At 37.6% G+C, this 11,411-nt stretch overlaps 2 protein-coding genes and 1 pseudogene across 2 annotated transcripts; 1 reads left to right on the forward strand and 2 right to left on the reverse strand.

Moving 5' to 3' along the window:
* The first annotated feature begins 6,171 nt into the window (after positions 1-6,171).
* LOC107775093 (17.4 kDa class III heat shock protein-like) lies at positions 6,172-6,939 on the forward strand (annotated as a pseudogene).
* Positions 6,940-7,502: 563 nt separating this feature from the next.
* On the reverse strand, positions 7,503-8,411 carry LOC107775091 (uncharacterized). The gene has a single exon (XM_016594772.1). It carries the CDS (start codon positions 8,409-8,411, stop codon positions 7,503-7,505), a length of 909 nt encoding a protein of 302 aa, XP_016450258.1.
* Positions 8,412-10,547: 2,136 nt separating this feature from the next.
* Positions 10,548-11,386, reverse strand: LOC107775094 (uncharacterized). Its single transcript, XM_075256305.1, has 4 exons — positions 11,091-11,386; positions 10,925-10,990; positions 10,694-10,847; positions 10,548-10,602 (listed from the first exon to the last, which is right to left on the reverse strand). The coding sequence occupies exons 1-4, from the start codon at positions 11,383-11,385 to the stop codon at positions 10,548-10,550; spliced, it is 570 nt and encodes a 189-aa protein (XP_075112406.1). The 5' UTR covers position 11,386.
* Positions 11,387-11,411: the final 25 nt, after the last annotated feature.

The raw sequence follows: 11,411 nt of genomic DNA on the forward strand, positions 1-11,411 counted from the left end.
ATCATCTTCTCATCTTGAGCATTTGAGAGCTCGTCTTGGTTTTGATCAAGTGCCAAGGAAGGATTTTCGGCTTCCACATCTAAGGAAAATTCTTGGCTATCATTAACTTCCGAGGATTTTTGGACCTCTAAAGCTTCAAGCATTTCCACCATTTGTGAGTGCAACCTTTCAAGTGCCAAGTCATTTTGGAGACTATTCTCCAAAAGCTCATCCAAGACACTTTGTTCTTTGTTTTCTCCTTCAAGTAGGCACTCCAACATGAGCTTTAACTCTCCATTTCGACCATGCTCAACTTCTTCCACTTCCATAGCCCTATAATTTTCATCACAAAAAGTAGAATCATCATAGCGGGGGCTTGGGGAAGGGAAGGACAAATAAGCACAATTATCCCAATGACCATTTTCAAAACCACACTTATCACAAATATTCCACTCATGGATTTTAGATTGTGCGCACAATCCACCCCCGGGAGAATTTAAATAATTTTTCCACGAGTGTGGTCCTCCACAATAAGGACAAGGGTCATCAAAGTATGAACAACTACCATCCGACCAATTATCATTAAATGATGCCATTTTTCAAAAATAAGAAAATAAACAAGAAAAATAGACCAAGGTAAGAAAAATTAATAACACATATATTCACAAGTTTGGACTAAAGCACTTACGCTTATTTCTCAAACAACCTAAACTACGCCAAATTGTTCCCCGGCAACGGTGCCAATTTTGATGACGTCCAAATCCACTACTAAAAAGTAAATGGACACGGTCGCATGCAATATAATTTACCTAACTATGAGTCGGGGTCGAATCCCACAAAGAAAAATATGTAGGTCATTAGGAATGTAAGAGAATTATCACTTATCGCGCAATGCCAAACACTAAGAATTTAGTTTTGAAAATTTTTATACCTAAATGCGGAAATGTAAACTATCTTAGAAAGCAAGTAAAATGATCAATGGCTACAACTTTGGATGCATCGGGAATTACACTCAAGTAACGATCCAATGTATTTCACTATTTTACAAATATGAGCGAGCCTATGTTAATTAGCCACAGATAATAATTCTTAATTAGCTTCTCCCGAAGACTAACAAGACTTCCTAATTGAATTATCCCTAAAACAATTAGGAGATTAAGCACACTCGGAATGGCGACAAGTAGTTCAATCCTATCCCTAGGTAGAATCTATAAAACGAGGGTTAAAACCTCAAGTTCTTGTTAATTAATCTTTTCCAACCCCAAATTATCTTTTCCAAAATTAATTCGGAGTTAATGGGCGAGTCCTAGGGTTAGCTAATCCCTTTGAAAACATTAAAGAACAAGAATAATTAAAGAAACAACAACTCACTTCATAAAAAGATAAAAATCATTCAATACATAAGCACAACAAGGTATTTAATCCATACTTTAAACATGAATATTTTCATAAACAAGATTCAAGTGTTGAATAAAATACTACACACTTATATATACAATACAAAGCAAGAAAATGAAGAAAAAACATAAATGGGTAAGAAAATCTGAACCAAAAGCTTCAAATCTTCAAGACCAAAGTGTGTGTGCAAAGCTCTAGCTTCCAAAACTTGTTCTCTCTAGCCCTAAGAACTGAAAATAAGCCAAAGATCTGCCAAAGATCTGCTTGGACGAGTATATAAATGGTTTGGGAATAAAAAAATGTAAAATGCCTAATTTGCCCAGGTCTGATACCTGTTGATCTCATCTGCGGATGAATTCTCGCTGATGCAGTTCTGCAGATGCCAATAACTTATCGCAGAAGCGGAATATTGAAATATGCTTGACACCGCATATGCGGACTCCAAAAGCATAGATGCGCTACCGCAGAAGCGAAAAATGACTCGCAGATGTGATTTTATCCAAGCTCAGACTCCACCGCAGAAGCGGGTCTTCTCACGCAAGAGCGGGGTCACTTTTGCGGCCATCCTTCCACAGATGCGGAATCACATGGGAGTTTTCGCATTATTTTCACCCTCTTTTGCTCAATTCCACTTCAATTCAATTCAAATCACTTCATAGCATCATTTACCTGAAAATCTAACAATACATACCATAAACGACCTCATAATATAGCTAAAGGACATAAAAGTTAAGGAAAAGAGACTAAATTGAGTGGTAAAATCACCATTCATCAGTATGTTCCCTGGTGAGTGATAAAAGTAGTCTTTTCTTGGTCTTCTTCTGCCATTAGAATTTGGTTGTAACCAGAATAGGCATCTAAGAAGCTTAATAATTTGTGCCCCGCCATTGCATCGATGAGCTGGTCGATGTGTGGTAACGGAAAGGAATCTTTTAGGCATGCTTTGTTTAGGTTGGTGAAGTCGCCACACATCCTCCACTTCCCGTTTTTATTTTTCACCATGACCATATTGGCGACCCACTGAGGATACTTTGATTCTCGAACGAAACTATTAGCGAGCAGCTTTTCGACTTCTTCACTTACTGCATCATTAATTGTGGCATTGAACTTTCTCCACATTTGCCGCATATACGGGTAAAGAGGGTCGACATTCAGCCTGTGTGTGGCGATGCCCTTTGGGATTCCCAGCATATCTGAATGGGAAAAGGCAAACAAATCGGCATTGTTAGTTAAGAACTCATGGAACTTACCTGGTTGTGAGAGGTTGTGCCCGATATAAGTTTTTTTTTGTGCTATCATTGTTGTCCAATTGAACGGGATCGAGGTCCTCTATGGTTGCCTTGCAGGCTTCTACAACGTCTGGGTCATTGATGGCCTTTTTTTGTATGTTGGGTTTGGCTCCCGATATGGCTGATTGCTATGCTTCCGCAGTTGCCCCTTTAGTTGTTGGGTATGTGTACAATCTTGGGCTATTTGGTAGCATTCATGGGCGGTGCGTTGCTCGCCCCGGATGCTGAATATTCCTCATGGGGTAGGAAATTTGATTACTTGATAGAAACTTGATGGGACGGCTCGCATGGCGTGTATCCAAGGATGCCCTATGATAGCGTTGTAGGTTGTTTCCTGGTTCATGACGTGAAATGTCGTTTCCAGAGTGACTCCTCCAGCCAGAACATGCAGCACTATCTCTCCAGAGGTTCGTTCTACTGCATTATTAAAATCTGTTAGTGTTATGCAGTGCGGTACTATTTTATCCTCGAGTCTCATCTATATGAGGACTCATGGGTGAATAATACACGCGTCGCTTCCATCATCCACCATTATTCTTTTTACATCGGTATCTGTGATATGTAAAGTTATAACCAAAGCATTATAGTGAGGGAAAGACAAACCATTGGTATATGACTTATCGAAGATGATACTATCTTTGAGGTCATCATACCGTTCATGAGCGACTGTCCGCTTGAGTTTGTGTGTAGTGGTGAATTTCACATGGTTGATTACCGTATCATTGCTGCCACCAATGATCATTTGTATGGTACGAGCGGGTGAAGGTGGTTTTGGGGGTCCTTGAGGTTGGTCGCGCCACGAGCGAAGTTAACCCGTCCTCGATCGCTCAGCAGTTCTTTCAGGTGTCCCTGATTTAGAATTCTTACTACTTCCTGTCGCAGACCTATGCAGTCTTCGGTCTTATGCCCCCTTTCCTGATAGAATTCGCATAGAACATTCGATCTCTGGGTGCTCGGATTGGACTTCATCTTTTGCGGCCACTACACCTTTGTGCCGAGCTTTTCTAGTGCATACACTATTTCTAAAGGAGAAACGCAAAAGTTATGAGCAGATAACATGGAGGCATACCTCTTTCATTTCGGTGTGGAGCAGTGTGTCGAGGAGTGGCATCTACATGTCGGGGAGGAGGTGGGACGGATGTCCGGATGTAGGGCTGATGCCTTTCTCGACCGAAATGGGGTAGTTGATCCCTTCGACCATTGTTGCGACAATCTCTCCTTGTTTCGGTTTGGACTGATGTTAGCCGGTGGATCGGACCATTTAGGTCGTCCTCATCTGCCATTACTTCGGCACAATAGGCATTATGGATTTCTTCCCATGTGGTGGGAGGGTATTTCATGAGCCTACTTAGTAGTTTTTTGGTTGCTTTCGACCCGTTTCTATTTAACCTATTTTGGAAGGCTGCTACCGTCATCTCCTCTGATACGTTCGGTAGGCTCATTCTTACCTTGTTGAATCGGGCTAGGAAGTCTCGGAGTCCTTCGCATGTCGTCTGCCTAACGGCGAAGATGTCATTTACCTTGGCTTCTGCCTTTTTCTCTCCCGCGTGAGCGGTGACGAACTTGTCTGCCATTTCTTCGAATGTTGATATTGACCGTGCCGGTATTTGGGAATACCATGTCAGCGCTCCCATGTCAGGGTTTCACCAAACATTTTCAGCAGCACCAATGACACCTGTTCTTTCGACAGATCGTTGCCTTTTACTGCCGTGATGTAGTAGATTATGTGATCTTCCGGGTCCGTGCTGCCATCATATATTTTCAAGTATGGTGGAATTTTGAAGGTTTTTGGGATAGAGTGTGGGGCTTCCCCTTCACTGTATGGTTGTTCGACGAATCAGGCAACGTTTCATTTTGGTAGCAACTTCGGAGCGCCCGGTATTTTATCGACCCCTTCTTGATGCTCCTTAATCTAATCACAGAGCGTTTTGTTCTCATTTTCCATTTCTTCCATTTTCTTTAAGATGGCTACAAGTGCATCGTTACCTGCATCAATGACAATATAAGTGTTACCTGTGCGTGGAGTTTTTGGCTCACCGGCGATAGTTGCGGTGTCTACATGTACTGTGCCTCTGATATCCCTTTGATCAGGTTTGTCGAGTATGTTGCTCAGGGTGCTTGTCAACCACTCTTCTAACAGCCTTTTCACAGCTGGTGGTGTTTCTCCTGCTGCGAATGTTGAGGTTCCCCTCTCGCGCAAGACAATCACGCTTTCATGTAGGGGGCATGATGTATCTTTCGTAGGTGTAGCACTTAGTGTTGCGTTTTCGTTGTCTTCCCCGCCGGCTTCGTTGATGGAATCCAAAAAGTTGTTCGTGATACTTACTATTACCTTTAATATTGCGTCCCCCTTTCCTGCCAGTTATTGAAACCTTTTTGGTTAAATTAATTAGAAAAGATGAAGAGGTAAATCTCAGCTAAGTATAATAAACTCTAGATTGAAGGATATAAGGAATGAATAGGATGAATAACGTTTTGCAATATCATGAAATCGAATGATTAAGCGTCAATATGGTAACTTTGGATGTAGGAAGATATTACAACGAATATTCTTAGTCAGGAGTCAAATGTCTCCGAAAAAAATCATCTTTCACAGAGACTTCTCCTTCTAGTTATATGGGACATTCCCTCTTGAACCCTAAAAGATACAACAAAAAAGAATATTCGAAAGTATATGCTGACAGCCTCAGTCTGCACCTACGTTATTGCCAATGTCTCCAGCCGCTGCCGGTCATCACCTCCCTCAATGACCAAAGGACGTTGTATCGTAAGGATCTCGTCCCTTGTCAGTGGCCGTGGTCATCCTCCAAATTTGGACCCATACAACAAGTGAAAATTAAAAATGTTATGGCCAAACATTGATTTCAAAAAAAAAGTAAAAAAGAATTTTATGGCCACACGGGCTCTAAGTCAACTTCACACAAACCAAAAATAAAAAATTGGTGAAATATTAAAAAGAAATAACAATAAAAGAGTCGAATGCAAAAATGGCAGCAACAACAAAATATCTAAGACAAACGAAAATTCCCAACGATTGGGAGGAACTATACGTGGACGACAAATAGAAGATCACGGCCATGCGCTAAACGTAAAAGGTGTCCTGTGTTCCAGCCTCTTCTAGATCCTTCGTGTCGAGAACCGAAAAACAAAGAACATATTAGAAGTTTCTGAGGCCCAGCATTCGCTTAATTTAAATTGAACTTGCCTAATATTTTCTCAGCTACTAGTCGGATAATTCTTCTTCTTCTAAAGGCAAAAACTCTGGTGCTTGTTTGAAGAGCTACAACAGTCTTAAAATTCACAGCGAATTGTGAGTCCTGGTAAGAATGCTCTCCAAAACTATGTAATTTTGGGGTTCCTCTTTTTGCGTTTCACATCATTAAATCATGATTAATCATATTTTCGAGTTATTATCATATGTTGTTTAAATTAAGTACCGACTGTTTTTTGTTTGTGTTTTTTCTATGATTAAATTAATGTGTATTGTAGAGATCTCTGTGTGAAAATGAGCGCAGTTGTGGATGCAGTGAACCAACTTCTCCACTTCCCAGAATCATTGAAAGGGTAGTGTTTTCGTCTCGCTCACATGAGACAAGTGAGAATAGGGGTTTGAGTAGCATACCAGTCGACATTCTCGATTCCCAAAAGGAGTACATTTTCTACATGGACGTTCCTGGGTTATCTAAGTCTAAAATTCAGGTTGGTATTACAGATTCAATCTTCAATTTTGATTTAAAGAGTATTTCTAGCTCCTAATTTCATAGGAGGTGTCAAATGGGCGGGTAGGGTTTAGGGTTTAGGTCAGAATCAGGCTCTGGTTAAACGGGTTAAAATCAATAAACGAGTTATGACTCAACTTGCTCGACCCTTTTTTGTTTACCTTTTAGAATAAAGTTGTGTAAGTTATTGTATTTCACTTAAATTATTAGTATAAGTTATTCTAAATGTGCATAATGTTTACTCTACAAAATTTGATTTTGTTAGTGAACCTTGTTACTGATTGAAAAGTTGGTAGGTGACGGTGGAAGATGAAAACATATTGGTGATACGAAGCAATGGGAAGAGGAAGCGTGAGGAGAGTGAGGAAGATGGGTGCAAGTATGTGAGGTTGGAGATGAGGCCACCTCAGAAATTGATGAGGAAGTTCAAGCTGCCTGAAAATTGCAATGTTTCAGCTATTACTGCTAAATGTGAGAATGGGGTGTTGGCTGTGGTAGTTGAGAAGTTTCCTCCACCACCTAAGCATAAGACTGTTAAAGTTGCAATTTCATGAATTTAAGTTAATCATCAATGTACATTTGCCAGAATTCAGCTTTGTCATGGAATGAAATGTATCTCTCTAGTATTTATGGAGACCTTTGTATTTTCCTTAACTATACTTTGGTATTTTGTTAAAATTTTGATTTGAAGTTGATTCTGAACTCTTTTGTCTGCTAAACAGAAATTGTAGAGTATTACCAACACATATTGTTTTGGTGAGTTTTATCTTCTACTTTTTTCGAATGTTCTGGTATTTGCACATTTAGGCTTTTGATTTATAGAGAGTATATATGAATCAACCACTCCTAATGGAAAGTTGGCATTATATCACCAAAGTTGATCAGACGTGTAACACTTCTAACACTTCTTGTCATGTAAAAGTGCTATTAGCTGACGAGTATATATATATATATATATATATATATATATATATATATATATATATATATATATATATATATATATATATATATATATATATATATATATATATATATATATATATATATATATATATATATATATATATATATATATATATATATCTTTCAGTAGTAAATCAAAAGCTTCTATCAATTATTTTTTGGCCATTGATACTTCATCCCACACAATTAGTTTGGCATCTCGTATCAATGATGCAAGGGAACTCTGCTTATTAATATTACAGAAGAATTGTTCATCAATATCAATAGGAAATTTAAAACGAGAGTGAGTAGTCCGTCCTCCGGGAAGAATTGAAGTTGCAACACCAGAGGTTGCTGTTGCTAAAGCTACAAATTCTTTTGATCGTACAGCAACCAATAATGCACGATACAAAAAAGTTTTGCCTGTTCCTCCGGGACCATCGATTAAAAAAGCTCCAGATTTATTCTTAAATATTCTATCAAGGATTACATCATATGCTTTTCGTTGTTCATTGTCCAATTTTGTTTCTAGTAATAAATCTTCTTCTCTAACAATTATATTTCTTTCAAAATGAGAATCTTGAGCCTTCTTAGCAGCAAATGAAGCTAAAATTCTTTCTGATACAAGTGCAAATTCATTTATGTCACGACCCAATGAATGCAAAATGTTGTTAATATGATCTAAAGCCATACGACAAATTTGTTTCTCGTTCAAATGTGGCAAAATCTTGAAGTCTTCAGACATAGAATCTTCAAATCGGTCCCAAAGTTCTTTTGGGTTAGTAGGATTACAATATACCAAAAGTGTAGCAAATAAACGTCTTAGACTATAAGGCATCTGATATCTTACAGCCTCGGACATACAGTCAACCAAGTTATTATCACATTGTAATAATCCTTGGTTTTCTGCGGTTTCTCTAAATGTACTACAACATATTCCATTTACAGTTAGCAAATGTTGGTATGATTTCGGTCCTCTAATATTCATTAATAATAATCTAAGATAATATCTTTCCCCCTCTGTTGGATGACATGTCACAATACGTCCAATAACAGTGCTCTGTTGTCGATGTATCCACATTTTATATTGTTTGGACCATACAAAATATTCTGGAAATTCTTTATAGAGTAAATTTAGTTTCTTGGCATCTTGATTTTCTCTGTTCATCAAAAAGAATTCCGTCAACATTGTACACCTAATCATGGGATTATTTATAATTGCATTTACGGTCTATGTTGTTTTAAAAGAGACAAATTGTTGTCCTTCAAGATGTAGCTGAAGATGATAAACGGATGGAGTCATTTCGCTAATGGGAAAACCAAATAAACGCCAAGTTGCCTCTGGTGGAGATACCCATCTAGCAGATTGATATTCTCTGATCTCATCTATTTCAATCTTTGGATCATCAGCATGTACGAAAAAGACAATTTTATCATTTCCCTTGCAGATATATTTATAAAGGTATTTGACAACTCTAATATCAGAAAAAACTTCAACATTAATATGACAGTTAAATTTGCTCAATAGATATGGATTGTAAGGAACTACCCACGAATTGTCAAGAAATTGTCCCCTAATATTTACACGTTTACCGTTATTTCGCCTTTTGTAAATTGGGTATCCATTTTTTCCCTTTGATGTATGATCAGCAAAATCTTTTGGATATTTGAACTTACAGTATTCTTGGTTCTTCATACAAGGACATTTAGGATTTAAACTACCACAAGGTCCGTGCATCATATATTTAGTAACAACTGAATACAAGTAATCATTCTTATCAGAATCGGGTATTTCAGCACAAACAACTCTATCATAAGCTTCCGGAGTTAACAATTTATATTCGTCTTTGAGTATGATAAGAAAATGAGCATGTGGAAGACCACGCTTTTGAAATTCAATAGTGTACATAAAAGCAACAACTTTTCCAAATATATTTCTCTTTAGAATATATGTTTTCATCTCCTTTACCTTTGCTCTAAACACACGACTAACTAAATCGGGCCTATTTTGTACCTCATCTGTTACCAATAAATGTTCTTCTATTCTGGCCAAGATGGATTACATGTCATTGTCAAAAATATATCAGGTTTCCCAAAATTTTGCACTAACGCAATAGCGTCCATATATCGTCGGTGCATATCCCTAGGACCTCCTATAAAACTTGCAGGAAGAAAACTTTGTCTACCAATGTTGCATGGCTCTCTCTCTCTTCGTGTCTTAGAACATCAAGAATCCCCGCTAACGCATCAATTCTAAATAAATCTTGATTAAATGAATAGAAATCTAACCTTTGAGTCTCAAGCTTGATGAATTCGTCAACTGAGTATTGTTGGAATACTCTTCCAGCATGTAAAACCCCATTTTCTTCACCGTCCCTCATTTGGAGCTTGTAACAATAATACTCACGACATGACACAGTATTTCTTTTTCGTTTCTTTTTTTCCAGAAGTTCTGCTTCCATGTCAAGTAGTATGTTGACTGAACACATATTTTCTACACTTGGTAGCTGTTCATTTTCACAATAAGTTCCATGGTTAATAGTATTATTCGTTCGAATAATTTTTTTAATACCACAATGCCATCCGTTTTGTCCATAAGAAAATAGTAATGGATACTGCAATGGATCATAACAATCATAGTAGTAATTTACCAATTGGCTTTTACTACTATGTGTATAAATTCGAATATGTGGTAGAGAAATACTGGAACTACTTTCATCTTCTATCCATATTGCTGCTACTTCAGATGATGTCGGTAAGTTATATGTTTTTTAATCTAAACCAGAGTCGAACTTAAGCGCAATGTAGAAGTTTAATAATTTTGGGATATTTGTTAAATATTTCAAAAAGATAGAGTATGGATTAACTTTTAATGCGTCCATCAAAGTTCTGATAACTGATTCGTTAAGCTTGTCAGAGAATGCCATCCGATTTGCTAGTTCATTATCAGTATCATAGAAATACAACTGTAGATTTTTTGCTAGTTGACTCGAAAGCACAAGGTCATTTATGAAATGATACATTTTCCCTTGAACTTTAAGCGAAGTATAAATACCACAATTTCTTCTTGCTAAATCTCTGTCATAATTCACTCCAAGAGAAGTAAATGCAAACATATTGTTATACAATCTAACATAAGTGCGAAAATGTTTGGGCTCCTCAGAGTTTCCTAAATAAAGATTTAGCAATTTAGCAGGTAGTCCATAGTGAATCAATTTCACTGATCCATTATCACAACAAAATCCCGGTGATTCATATTGAAATCTTTGGCTCTACAAAATTTGCAATTCGACACAGTTTTCAGTCTATAAGGGCTATTGGTCAAGTCATTGGTGTTCCAGAGACACATTTTTTTAGATGTACGACCTATATATTTTAGATTTACCATAATGAAAAAAGGTCAGTCCTGAAAAAGAAATGACTGAAATAACATTAAAGTTAGATGGAAACGAACCTTTGCTTGTAGCGTTATGCATGGTAATATTATATTGTTCACTACACGTTCCTGATGTAGACCCTAAGAGAAAACGAATTATCATATAATATGGGTCTTAAAAGATTGCACAACTTTGAACTCTATACTTTCGCACTTACCAACTTCAAAAACGGAAGAGCGATCATGTAGATCTTTCCCATTATCAGAAACAGTAGAATCATTAACTGTGAACACATTTACTAAAATATAAGAGCAAGTTATGAGCATACAAAATATGTGTATCACATAGTTTATTCAAGGGTAACAAAATCTTAGCGCACAAACCTGTTCTCAAGGTAGAAGATGAGGCTCCTGTCAGAGCAGCTCGCTGCCTCGCTAATTCTCTATTAAATTGGTAGCAAGCTGATACTTCAGTAGAATGACTGGCTGGATTCTGCATTCTAGAACGAACGTATGTCGTTCGGCGCTCCAGTAAATTTAGTTCTCTTTTATCAGCTGACCTCGCCCTATACATTTCGCGACGTCTTTGTTTAATTTGGATGCCTCTTTCTTCAGAGCATTGACGTTTCCCTTTTTGTTTCCAGCATGTTGAATCCACAGGTTTTTTAAAATTTGACATCTTTGGTCTGCATAAGTTTCACATAT

This window comes from Nicotiana tabacum, chromosome 6, assembly GCF_000715075.1.
Source record: "Nicotiana tabacum cultivar K326 chromosome 6, ASM71507v2, whole genome shotgun sequence".
Lineage (NCBI taxonomy): Eukaryota > Viridiplantae > Streptophyta > Magnoliopsida > Solanales > Solanaceae > Nicotiana > Nicotiana tabacum.

Excerpts from the sequence above, each read along its gene's own strand:
- LOC107775091 (XM_016594772.1), bottom strand. The coding sequence starts at position 8,411 with ATGTGGATACATCGACAACAGAGCACTGTTATTGGACGTATTGTGACA.
- LOC107775094 (XM_075256305.1), bottom strand. The coding sequence starts at position 11,385 with ATGTCAAATTTTAAAAAACCTGTGGATTCAACATGCTGGAAACAAAAA. Across the intron at positions 10,848-10,924 it reads CTCTTCCGTTTTTGAAGTTG|GGTCTACATCAGGAACGTGT; the intron begins GTAAGTGCGAAA and ends GTTTTCTCTTAG. Across the intron at positions 10,603-10,693 it reads AAATCTAAAATATATAGGTC|AGCCAAAGATTTCAATATGA; the intron begins GTACATCTAAAA and ends CAAATTTTGTAG.